The sequence below is a fragment of the Canis lupus genome, chromosome 15 (genome assembly GCF_003254725.2).
Source record: "Canis lupus dingo isolate Sandy chromosome 15, ASM325472v2, whole genome shotgun sequence".
Lineage (NCBI taxonomy): Eukaryota > Metazoa > Chordata > Mammalia > Carnivora > Canidae > Canis > Canis lupus.
In genome coordinates, this window is record NC_064257.1 from 40,131,460 (window position 1) to 40,144,892 (window position 13,433).

At 36.1% G+C, this 13,433-nt stretch overlaps 1 protein-coding gene across 12 annotated transcripts in view; it reads left to right on the plus strand.

Moving 5' to 3' along the window:
* The window catches only part of ANO4 (anoctamin 4), a 404,339-nt gene that overhangs the window by 365,053 nt on the left and 25,853 nt on the right, over window positions 1-13,433 (plus strand). For all 12 annotated transcript variants that reach the window (XR_007402264.1, XM_035699361.2, XM_035699362.2 and 9 more), the window contains 3 exons: window positions 640-697; window positions 836-933; window positions 2,680-2,822. Coding sequence is in view for 11 of the 12 variants with exons in the window: in XM_035699361.2 (XP_035555254.1) it covers window positions 640-697; window positions 836-933; window positions 2,680-2,822 (299 nt within the window). In the remaining variant the exon portion in view is untranslated. The remainder of the gene's footprint in view (window positions 1-639; window positions 698-835; window positions 934-2,679; window positions 2,823-13,433) is intronic.

Below are 13,433 nucleotides of genomic sequence, written 5' to 3' on the forward strand. Positions count from 1 at the left end.
GGCCTGCAGTGTGTCCTGGACATCTGCCTTCACACAGAGGGAAGGATATCCAGACAGGAAAGGGCTGACACAGGATGCCAGAGGAGAGTGGGCAGCTTCTGAATCCAGCAGTGCTAGGATTGGGAAAGGCTCCTGTGTTAAGTAGTCAATGTCCTATAAATTCCTTTGCACTGGGAAATATTTTGTGAGATAAGAACCAGAAACAGGTGACTTTTGGGTTTTGGTGGGACAGATACAGTCGCTTCCCTCAGTATCAAGCTACGTCAGTGTGGACTTCTAGTCAAACAGTAAAGCTGTTTTTTTTTTTTTTAACTATTATTCAAAAAGATCAGAATGTGTTTCAGTCCAACATGCTGTGTGTTACACAGGCCAGAGCACTTATTTAACAGAAGATGTTCAGAGTCACATGCAAGCAGCAAGAGCTGGCCTCTGTGGTCAGCAGCCCAGACAGTTCAGAAGGAAAATTTTCCCTGGAGAATTCCAGGAGCTGCAGTACGTACAACAGCCCTGGAGTTTCCTGATTCTCTCAGACCTGACTATACCAGTCCTTTTCACTGGATGGTGTGCCAATCTGAGCATAATAGTCAACAAGAGCTTAGACCTACAGATACTAATGGTTTGTTTTTCTGTGTGTTGAAGATTTACAGGACACCCAGGTGCCTACTTGAGGCTGATAAACAGATGGAGACTAGAAGAGGTCTGTATCCTTCCATCACTCCTTATTTTCTACCCCATTGCAGTAAATAGCCTCGGGCAACTTTGTGCAGATTAGAAACCAGACACTCTTTCTTCCTCTCCATTGATTCTGGAATCTCTGTGTTTGCTTACCTCGCAGTGCCACCCTAGTGGATGCCTTATTGATCTCTGTATGCAAATGGGTATTATAATGGTGCTAAAGCAGACCTGGAATAATTTCATGGAACTTGGCTACCCGTAAGTACCATAGACCTCTACCATTGAGATGCAGCATTGCTCATTATTGGCTTTTCTAGGTGTGGCAAGTAAGATAAGCAATGCAGACTCAGCAGTTAGGCCAGTACAGGTGCCTAGAGCTCAGTGTTCATGCTCAGTGACTCAAAGGCAGTCATGAAAGTAATAAACGTTGGCTCTTTAGGAAGATTCAGTATAAGGAGTATCAACAGATAGTGAATATTCTTTTAAACAAAGTCTCCATGGGGCCCTAAATATTGAACACTTGCTTGCAGCTTCTTTAAATAATGCCTCCGACCCTGAGGCTCTAGCACTGCGAGGCTCTCACTAGTTATGACCCATTAACTAGATAGAGCTCTACTCCCCCACCCCCATGATAAATCAGGATTGGTAATTTTTTTAAATGACCTTAAATTCAAACTGTACAGGAAAGGAACTTATGGAAAAGAGGAAAGTTTAGAGATGCAGAAAAGAAACTGGAGTCAACATATCTTAACCAGCAAAAATATGATCATCTAGTTGATAATAGTTTAAGTTGATGACAACAGGCAAAAAGTTGAATCATTTTTGTAAAGGTAACCTTGACTTCTGCTCTGTTTGTTTAGCTCTGGTCAGTGAAGTTTTAAAGAAACATAAATCAGCAACTTCTATTTCTGCTTTAATTCCACACCTACTGGTTTTCATGTCAGCTTGGTTAGAGAACTCTAGGTTTCAAGGAGGACCACTCATCCAAAACAATTAGCTAGAACTTGGTTCACTTCGCAAAAGTCACCTCTTAGCTCTCAAAACCTATGCCAGCAATTTTCCATTCTTAGATTTATTTCTAGAAAATGTTTTCCAAGTGCCTGCTGTTTTCTATAAAGCTTTTTTATAAATGCATAAAATTTAAAAATTAGCACTACATGCTACTTTAAAGTATAAGCCATAATTTATTAAAATGTCAGAGACATCAAGAGAACATTTTATCTTCTAGTCTAATATGGATAGAGAGCAAAATTGTGAAGGAGGTCATTTGTCTTTGATACCCACCCCATTATTTCCTTTATTTCACAATTTGTTTGGGGGCTATTTTAGGCATGTCTACTCTTGGTTACCCCTCAACTTGTCCTTGTCCCCTATAGCATGCAGACCTGATCCCCACACCCATTTCCTCAACCCTGTTCCATATCATAAGATGCACTCCTGAACGTTATTGAGGATTAATGTGAGAACCTTACCAGTGTAAGATGCATTTTACCAGGAATCAGAGCCCCTGTCGAGCTCACACTAAAAGCAGGCAAGTTGTGGATGCGCAGACTTCAGTGTGCCAAAAGAGGAAGCATTTAGTGGATTTGCAGAACTTCCAGGCCCTCAGTCAGAATATGCAGGTCAGCGTCCACATGGTAAGACTGCCCATGGGTCCTGAATTAAGTCAGCTAGGCAAACCTTCCTCTACTCTGAGGTCTGGGTGTTGCCATGGTGCTACAGGATCAGTTTCTAGATGTTCTTAGTCCTCTACCCAAACTTCCAAGGAGACACGGAACATGAGACAATTTCACGAATAGTTAGAAAGTCATTCTGTTCACTTGCAAGTGCAAATGCATGAGATATAGCCATTGATATTGTCTTCCTAATCCAAGGTTTTTATTTCCTTAGCAGCCTATCCTAAATATTTTTAAACTGTGGTTCTGTATTTGAACTCTGTCTTATAACTTAGGTCTTGTGAATAGTCATCTATTTCTTTTTTAAGGAATTGATCTTGTTGTGCAGGTTAATTCAGAATTGGTGGACCAGAAGGAAAGTACGACAAGAACGCGGACCTGAAAGGAAAATAAGTTTCCCACAGTGGGAAAAGGACTACAACCTTCAACCCATGAATGCATACGGACTCTTCGATGAGTACTTAGAAATGAGTATGCAAATCTCCTGTTTTATCCTATTAATTCTAAATGCCAGTTCTAGATCCCAAGCTATATTCAGCTAGACATGCATCCTCTATCATTGAGGCAAGCAGTGTGTAGGGGTTCTCTAGCTGAATGCAGAGGAGGGAGTTTCTTACTTTAAGAAGCTCAATCCATTGAGATGTTGCCAAAAGCCTTCAACCTCTTCATGACATCGTGTCCTGTCCCTCGTAATCAATCACCAGGAAACAAAAATGGGTTGGAAAACTTGGTGAACCAAAAAAAAAAAAAAAAAAAAAAAAAAGGGAGTTATCACTCACAGCATGATTGATTCATTCATTTAGCAGACATGTATTGAGCTATGCTATGTCCAAACAGATGCTATGTTTGGCACTGGAGCTACAAGAAGGAATAGGGCATGGTCCCCACTCTTAAAGAGTCCATGGGCTAGAGGGGGGAAAGCTAGAGATATAAAGGGTAAGTGCAGTAAAGTGTCGATGCTGCAGGATCCATCAGCAGCAGGTATGGGGAGCAGCCATTTCTCTTGGTGGGGATGGCAGGAAGCTGGGAACACTTAAGCTATGCTACACTTACATTTAAGGAATTAGATTTCTTTATTAATCAAACCCACGCTATTTATCTTGTACGTTGTACATGTACCCAAGCAATGTATCCAAGAGCATAGGCCATGGAAACAATACCAGGGTTCAGATCCTAACTCTATCACTTATTACTTATTAACTATGAAACCTTGGACAATCTCTATCTCAATTTTCTCACCTCTGAAGTGGGGATAATAATGAAAGTAACTACCTCAGAGGGTTTTTGTGTGGATTAAATGAGTTAATGAACAGAAGGGCTTAGAGCAATGACGAGGCTCATAGGATACACTTGGTACATGTTATTTGTATCATCATTATTATTTCCCTGTTCTTTTCTCCCAGGAGAGAAAAGTTTAAAAAATTGCTTAGCAAATATATTGAGTGTGTACCAGTTGTTGTCTTTTTAAAATTATGATTAGGCTCTGTAACATTGGGGTAAGAGTGGCTAGGGATGGGCGAGAGTGTGACTTCTGAAAGTAGTAGTTCTGGGAAAATCTGAAAATTAAAGGAGAGGTGGAATTGATGTTTAATGTTATTAGATTGCTTATGTCTTAAGTATCTAGTGATGTTTCTTGGAGGATGATATAATTTAGGAGAAGAAATCAATGTGGGCATTAATAATAAAATTTAATAAAGGAAAAAAAAATTTAATAAAGGAAATTCATTAAGAGAGCCAACCATTTTGAGGTCTTTTATTGGACTTTCTCCCATAAAGAAGGAAATGAACAATAATGTTGGTATATTGAGTGCTTGAAAAGAAACTTTTATGTGGCTAGAATTAGTAGTGCTCCAAATACTGCAGTAGCTGCAGCAGGAAACAAATCTCAGAAGCATCACAAGCAGACTAGTGAACCCTGTTTCCTTCTGTTCTTCTCATTTTGTTTTCTTAATGACTTCCCTGCTTTGTTATTTATATTTTTAAATGTATTCATTGAAGTATAATATATAGTTCAGAAAATATATAAAGAACTGTACAGATTAATAAAATTTTACAAATTTACCAATCTCTACAGGTGAGAATTTGGCAAATTATAGCCTTCAGGCCAAATTGAGTCTACTGCCTGTTTTTGTAAATAAAGTTTTATTGGTTCACAGCTAAATCCATTTATTTACATATTATCTATAGTTGGTTTTGCCCAACCATAGACTTGAGTAGTTTTGACAGACTATCTGGCCTACCATGCCTGAAATATTTACTGTCTGGCTCCTTAAAGAAAATGTTTGCCATGTCATGTGGCCAATCAAGAAATAGAATGTTATCATTATATCATTATCAAAGAAAGCTCTTTGCTTTCTCTCCAAGTCATAACACCTTTACTAACCACTCTCTTGATTTCTAATACCATAGATTAATTTTGCCCTTTTTTTTATCTTCATGTGAATGAAATTGTACAATACGGACTGATTTATAACTGGCTTCTTTCACTCAATAACATGTGTATAAGATTCTTCTGTGTTGGTACAGGTAGTAAACTCTATTTTCATTGTGTAGAGTATTCCTAGAATGTATACCTGAAGCAAAATTATGCAGCAGGTGGAGTTTCTCTTTGATACTCACCTCCATCTTGAGGCACATGTAGGGTTTTTCTTTTCTTTTTTTTTTTTTTTTTTGCATTTCTACTCCCAGATACTCCCCAATGTTCTCTTCTTCACACAGAAGAAGAGCTTAAATTCTATCAAATAATTTTCCTAATCTACTAAAATGTTTCTTCTTTATTACTGTGGTGAATTTTGCTGATTTTTGGTGATATTGTTAAAGTTGTTACACCAACCCAGCAACTTGAGGGAAATACTTAGTCATACTTTTTTTTCTTTATTTTTTAAAAATATTTTATTTATTCATCAGAGACACAGAAAGAGAGAGAGGAAAAGACATAGGCAGAGAGAGAAACAGGCTCCATGCAGGGAGCCTGATGTGGGACTCGATCCTGGGATTCCAGTCAGCTCACAAAAACTCAGAAAGGCAATTCAGTGAGTTCAGGAATAAAATTAATGAACAGAAGGATGTCTTTATCAAAGATATTAAAACTATTAAAAAAGAACCAAGTAGAAATTCTGGAGCAGAAGAATTCAGTGAATAAGATGAAGAATGCAATAGAGAGCATGGATTAGGTGACAGAGAAGGTCAGATGGAAGAAAAAAATAAATGACTTTGAGGATATGAATATAGAAATAATTCAGAAGAGGATAGAGAACTCAGATTTTTAAAAAATGGAGCAACACTATGAGAGGTATCAGATTCAATCATAATAGCAAATATAAGGAGAGGGAGAGGGAGTCAGAGAGTTTATTTAAAGAAAAAATAGCTGAGAACTTTCTAAATCAGGGAAAGGAATTGAACATACAAGTGCACAAAGCTAATAGAACACCATGTTATCTCAATGCAAAACAGATCAACCAAACACCTTCTCCAAGACACATTATAACGAAAATGTCAAAAATCAATAATAAAGAATCTTAAAGGCATCCAGGGGGAGAAAAAGTAACCTGCAATGGAATCCTCATTAGGCTAGCAGCAGATTTCTCAGAAACTCCACAGGCCAAGAGAGCAGCTTATTTACTGAAAGATAAAAATTACCCACTAAGAATACTTTATCTGGCAGTTATCCCTCAGATATGAAGGAGAAATTAAGGCTTTCCTATACAAACAAAAGTTAAAGGAGTACACCACCACTATACCTGCCTTGCAAGAAATGCTTAAAAGAGTTCTTCAAGCTGAAACGAAAAGATGCTGATTGGTGACTTTGGTACCATATGAAGGTACACAAAACTCTGGTAGAGGTGAAAAAATGAATTTGGAATAGAAAACTAACCTTATAATAGGATAGTGTATTAACCCTTTAACTATAGTATAAAGGTTAAAAGAAAAAAGCATTACAAATAACTATAGCTACTATACTTTATTAGTGAACTTACAGCATAAAAAGGTAAATTGTGACATCAAAAAAACATGAAAAGGGAGGAGTAAAAAGTGTGGAGGCTTTATAGGCAAATGAAGATGAGTTGTTATCAGCATAAAATGGACTGTTTTGCCTATGAGATATTTTATATAAGCCAGATGGCAACCATGAAGCAAAAATGTGGAGTTGATTCATGAAGCATAATAAAAGACTGAGCATATCACAGTGGAAAACACAAACTTAAGAGGTAGACAGAAAGGGAAAAATAAACAATATAAGTACAAAACAACCAGAAGGCATAAGGTAAGATGACAGTAGTAAATCCTTACATATCAATAGTCACTCTAAATGTAAATGAACTCAGTTCACTAATTAAAAGGTACAAAGCGACTGGATGGATTAAAAAACAAGAGCCAAATATATGCTGCCATTAGGAGGCTCATTTCAGCTCTAAAGACACACATGGACTCAGCATAAAGGAATACAAGTAGAAACCAAAGGAAAGTAGGATTAGCCATACTCGTGTCAGACAAGATAGAATTCAAGGCAAAAATGGGAACAAGACAAAACTCTTATAAAATAATAAAGGGATCAATACATCAATATAATAACAGCAGGGGACTTAATACTCCACTCTCAGCAGTGAATAGATCATCCAGGTAGACAATCAACAAGGAAACATTGGAAACGAACCAAACTTTAGGCCAAGTAGGCTTAAACACATATAAAACATAGAATGTTCCCTCCAATAGCAGCCGAATACATATTTCTCTCTTATGTACATGGAATATTCTCCATGATAGATCATATGGTAGGACACAAAACAAATGAGCAAATTTAATAAGAGGACTGAAATCATACCAACTAACTATTCCAACCCCAATGGTATGAAACTCAAAATGAGGAAAGCTTTAAATCTACAAATTTTGGAAACTAAACAACACACTTCTGAACAACCAATGGATCAAAGAAATCTAAAGGAAAATAAAGTATTTCAAAAGAAATGAAAATGGAAATACAAAATGCCAAAATGTATAGGAAAGACAGTTTTTTAAAAAAAATTCCAGTACAATTAACGTACATTAGTTTCAGGTGTACAGTACAGTTCTGTACATTACTCAGTGCTCGTCTATGATGAGTGTACTTTTAATCCCCATCTATTTTACTCATCACCCTACCCACTTCCCTTCACAGGAATTGCCAGTTTGTTCTCTATATTTAAGAGTCAAGGTTTTTGGTCTTTTTTTTTTTTTCTTTGTTTTTTTTCTTAAACTCCAATATGAATTAAGTCATATGGTATTTGTTTTTCTCTGACCAATTTCACTTAGTATTAGACCCTGTAGGTCCAACCATGTTGTTGCAAATGGCAAGATTTCAGTGTTTTTATGGCTGAGTAATATTCTATTGTATATAAATACCACCCCTTCTTTATCCATTCAGTGCATCTATCAGTGGACTCTTGGGTTGCTTCCATGTCTTAGCTATTTTAAGTAATCCTGCAATAGACATAGGGGTGGGTGCATTGTTTTTTTATTTTGTGTTTTTGTAGTCTTTGGGTAAATACCCAGTAGTAGAATTACTGAATCATATGATAATTGTATTTTCAATTTTTTGAGGAACCTCCATACCGTTTTCCACAGTGACTGCACTTGTTTGCATTTCCACCAACAGTGTACAAGGGTTCCTTTCTTCCCCCACACCCTCCCTAACACTTGTTGTTTTTATTTTAGTCATTCTGATGGGTATGAGGTAATATTTCATTGTGGGTTTGATTTGCATTTCCCTGATGGCGTGATGTTCAACACCCTTCATGCGTCTATTCACCATCTGTATGTCTTTTTTAAAAAGATTTTATTTCTTTATACACAAGAGACACACAGAGACAGGCAGAGACACAGGCAGAGGGAGAAGCAGGCTCCCCACAGGGAGCCTGATGCGAGACTCGATCCCACGACCCCAGGATCATGACACAAGCCAAAGGCAGATAGATGCTCAACCACTGAGACACCCAGGGGCCCCTGTATGTCCTTTTTGGAGAAATGTTTCTTCCATGTCTTCTGCCCAATTTTTCATTGCATTAGTTGGGGGGGGGGTTGGTGTTGTTTTAAGTTATTTATATATTTTGGATATTAATCCCTTAGCAGGTTCATCATTTGCAAATATCTTCTCCAATTCACTAGGTTGTCTTTTTGTTTCCTTAATGGTTTCCTTTGCTGTGCAAAAGCTTTTTATTTTGATATACTCTCAGTAGTTCATTTTTGCTTTTGTTTCCCTTGCCTTAGAAGACATATCTAGAAAAATGTTACTATGGCCAATGTTGGAAAAATTACTGCCTGTGCTCTCTTTTAGGATTTTTATGGTTTCAGATCTCACATTTAGATCTTTAATCCATTTTGAGTTTATTTTTCTATATAGAGTGAGAAAGTAGTCCAATTTTATTCATTTATGTGTAGCTGTCCAATTTTCCCAGCAACATTTGTTGAAGAGATTTTTTTCACATTGCACATTCTTGTCTCCTCCATCGTAGATGACTTAACCATATAACTGTGGGCTTATTTCTGGGCTCTCTATTCTGTTCCATGATCTATGTGTCTCTTTTGCACCTGTACCATACTGTTTTGATGACTATAGCTTAGTAGTATATCTTGAAATCTGGGATTGTGATACGTCTAGTTTTGTTCTTCTGTTTCAAGATTGCTTTAGCTATTCAAGGTCTTTTGTGGTTCCATACAAATTTTTGGGTTTTTTGATTAGTTTAGTTCTATGAAAAATGATGCTGGTATTTTGATAGGGATTTCATTAAACCTGCAGATTGCCTTGGGGAGTGTGGACATTTTTATAATGTTAATTCTCCCAACCTGTGAGCATGGAATACATTTTCATTTGCATCCTCTTCAATTTTTTTGATCAATGTTTTATAGTTTTCACAGTACAGGTTTTTCACTTCCTTGGTTAAATTTATTCCTAGGTATTTTATTATTTTTTGGCGCAATTGTTAAATGGAATTGCTTTCCTAACTTCTCTTTCTTTTACTTTGTTATTAGTGTGTAGAAATACAACAGATTTATGTATATTTATATTACATTCCACAACTTTACTGAATTCATTTATCAGTTTTGGTAGCTTTTTGGTGAAGACTTTATGGTTTCCTATATATATATCATGTAATCTGCAAATAATGAAAGCTTTACTACTTTCTTAGCAATTTGGATGCCTTTTCTTTTTGTCTGCTTGCTGTGCCTAGGACTTCCAGTACTATGTTGAATAAAAGTGGTGAGAGTGGACATCCTTGTCTTGTTCCTGACCATAGGGGAAAAAGCTCTGTTTTCACCATTGAGTATGATGTTAGCTGTGGGTTTTTCAGATATGGCCTTTATTATGTTGAGATAAATTCCCTCTAAACCTACTTTGTTGAGGATTGTTTTTTTTATCATGAGTGGATGTTTTATTTGTTGAATGCCTTTTCTGCATCTATTGAAATGAACATCTGGTTTTTATCCTTTCTCTTATTGACATGATAAATCATGTTGATTGATTTATGAATATTAAACCACCCTTGTATTCTAGGAATCCCACCTGATCGTGGTGAATGATTTATTTATGTATTGTTGGATTTGGTTTGCTAATATTTTGTTGAGAATAATTGCACTTATGAGATAATAGCTTGTAGTTCTCTTTTTATGTAGTGTCTTTATCTGGTTTTGGTATCAGGGTAATGCTGGCCTCATAGAATGAATTTGGAAGTTTTCCTTTCTCTTCTGTTTTTTTGGAGTAGTTTGAGAAGAACAGGAATTAACTCTTCCTTAAATGTTTCATAGAATTCATCTGTGAAGCTATCTGTCCTGGACTTTTCATTTGGTGGAAGTTGTTTGATAACTGATTCAGTTTCGTTGCTAGTAATCAGTCTATCACATTTTCTATTTCCTCCTGATTCAGTTTTAGGAGATTATATATTTCCAGGAAATTATTTCTTCTAGCTTGTTCCATTTCTTGGCATGTAATTTTTCATAATATTCTCTTATAATCCTTTGTATCTCTGTGGTATTGGTTCTTATTTCTCCTTTTTCATTTCTGATTTTGAGTCTTTTTCTTTTTTTTTTTTTTTTGATGAGTCTGGCAAAAAGTTTATCATTATATTGATCTTTCCAAAAAAATCATCTCCTGGTTTCATTGATCTGTTCTAATATTTTTTAAATTTTCTATTTCATTTATTTCTGCACTAATCTTTATTACTTTTTTCCTTCTACTGGTTTGGAGTTTTGTTTGTTCTTTTTTTCTAGCTCCTTTAGGTATATGGCTAGATTGTTTATTTGAGGTTTTTCTTGCTTCAACGTAGGTCTGTATTGCTATAATCTTCCCTCTTAGAACAGCTTTTGCTGCATCCCAAAGATTTTGGACCACTGTGTTTTCATTTTCATTTGTCTCCATGCATTTTTTTTTAATTTCCTCTTTGCTTTCTTGGTTGACTTATTTAATTTTTTAGTAGCATATTATTTAACTTCCATATATTTATGTTCTTTCTAGATTTTTCCTTGTGTTTGATTTCTAGTTTCATAGCATTGCAATCAGAAAAGAGTTATAATATAATTTCAGTCTTTCAAATTTGTTGAGATTTGTTTTGTGGCCTAATGTGATCTATTCTGGATAATGTTCTGTGTGCACTTGAAAAGAGTATGTATTCTGCTGTTTTAGGTTGGAATGTTCTGAATGTATCTGTTAAACCCATCTTTTCCAATGTGTCAATTCAAAGCCACTCTTTCCTTGATGATTTTCTGTTTGGAACATCTATCCATTGATGTAAATGGAGTGGTAGATTTTTCTACTATTATTTGTACTATTACTGATTACTTCCTTTATGTTTGTTAATAGCTGCTTTATATATCTGAGTGCTCCCATGTTGGGCCCATAAATATTTATAATTATTGTATCTTCTTATTGAATTGTTTATAAATATGTAGTTGTCCTTTTTTCTCTTGTTACAGTCTGGTTTCTTTTGTGTGTGTGTGTGGTTTTTTTTGTATCTATTTTTGCACGCTGCTTATTTTTTATTTTTATTAGTTTTTAAATTTATTTAAGCAGTCTGTTTTAAAGTCTATTTTGTCTGACATAAATATTGCTACCCTGCTTTTCATTTGCATGATAAATGTTTTTCCCTTTACTTTCAATCTGCATGTGTCTTTTCATCTGAAATGGATCTTTTGTAGGCAGCATATGGGTGGGTCTTGCTTTTTTAATCATTCAGTCACCCTATGTCTTTTGATTGTTTAATCAGTGTACAAAGTAATTGATATTTAGGTACTTAGTGCCATTTTGTTATTGATTTTTATGGTTGTTTTGTAATTCTGTTTCTCCTCTTGCTCTCTTCTCTCACAGGTTTATGGCTTTCTTTGGTGATACACTTGTATTTCTTTCTATTTTTTTTGTATATATATATTACGGATTTTTATTCATGTTTACCACTAGGTTTATATATAGCATCTTATGCATATAGCAATCTATATTAAGTTGGTGGTTACTTAAGTTTGAACCCATTCTAAAAGTACTAAATTTTCTCCCTCTCCCCCACATTTTAGATATATAGTGTCATACTTTACATCCTTTTATTTTGTGAATATTTTGATTTTTACAGATGTACTTAATTTTACTGCTTTTGTGCTTCCTACTTTTCCTTCTTCTGGTCTTTCCTTTCCAGTCAGAGAATCCCCTTTAAAATTTCTTGTAAGACTGGTTTAGTGGTGATGAATTCCTATAAGTTTTATTTGGGAAATTCTTTATCTCTCCTTCTGTTCTGAATAATAGCCTTGGGGGATTAGTTTTCTTGGTCACAAGTTTTTCCTTGCAGCACTTTGAGTATATCATGCCACTTTCTTCTGGCCTGAAAAGTTTCTGTTGAAAAAACAACTGGATAGCCTTATGGGGTTTCCTTTGTATGTAATTTTTTTCCCCTTGCTGCTTTTAAAATTTTGTCTTTATTGCTACTTTTTGCCATTTTGATTATTATATGTCTTGTATGGACCTCCTTTGGGTTGATTTTGTTGGGGGCTTTCTGTGCCTCATAAATCTGGACTTCTATTTCCTTCCCCAGATTTGGGAAGTTTTCAGTTTCATTTCTCAACTTTTCTGCATCCTTTACTTTCTTCTCCTTCTAGAATCCCCATAATGAGACTGCTATTCTGCTTAATGATGTCACTAAATTCCCTTAATCTAGTCTCATTTTTTTAATATATTTTTTTCCTATTCAGTTTGGTTGTCTTCCAGGTTTCTGTCCTCCATGTCACTTTTGCTTCCCTTGATCTACTATGTTCATCTCCTATAGGGTATTTTTAAGTTCAGCTATTAAGTTCTTCATGTCTTATTGGTCATTTTTTTATATTTTCTGTCACTTTCTTTGGAGTGTCACTGAGATCCTCCACTTTTAAGTCCACTGAGTATTTTATGACCATACGTTAAATTCTCTATCAGGCATATTGCTTATCTCTGGTTTGTATAGCTCTTTTGCTATGATTTTGTTCTTTCATTTGGGACACATTCCTCTGTCTCATTTTGTCTAACTAACGCACTGTGTCTGTTTCTATGTGTTAAGAAAGTCAACTGCATCTCCTGGTCTTGAAAGTAGTGGCCTTTTGAAGAAGAGATCCTGGACTGACCTACAGTGCAATGTCCCCTGTTCACCAGAATTGGGCACTTCAGGAGTATCTCCTATGTGCGTTTTGTATGCCATACTACTGGGGCTGAACCATGTTTGCCTTCAGTCATCTTCAATAGCTCTCTTTGCTTGTTGTGGACACCATTTAGTCTCTATTTTGTTAGTGGGCTAGTCTGGGGCCATCTTGGGCTTGAGTAGGTCAAACCAAGCATTTGCTAGGGTTGTAGTCACACCAAATTGTACAGTACACCACTTCTTTGTCCACTGAGAGGCTTTTGTTGCTGGGTGGGGCCTGCAGTCAGACCAGATATGTGCCCAATGCTGGGGTTGCAGTTGGACTGGTAATTATGGTTTATCTTCCCCTCTCCTCAGGGCATGAGTCACTTTGGAGTACTGCTGGCCACTGTGGAGGCTGCTTACACAATGCCACCTCTTTGGAACTGCCTTAAATGGACTCCTGCCACTGGTGGGCTGG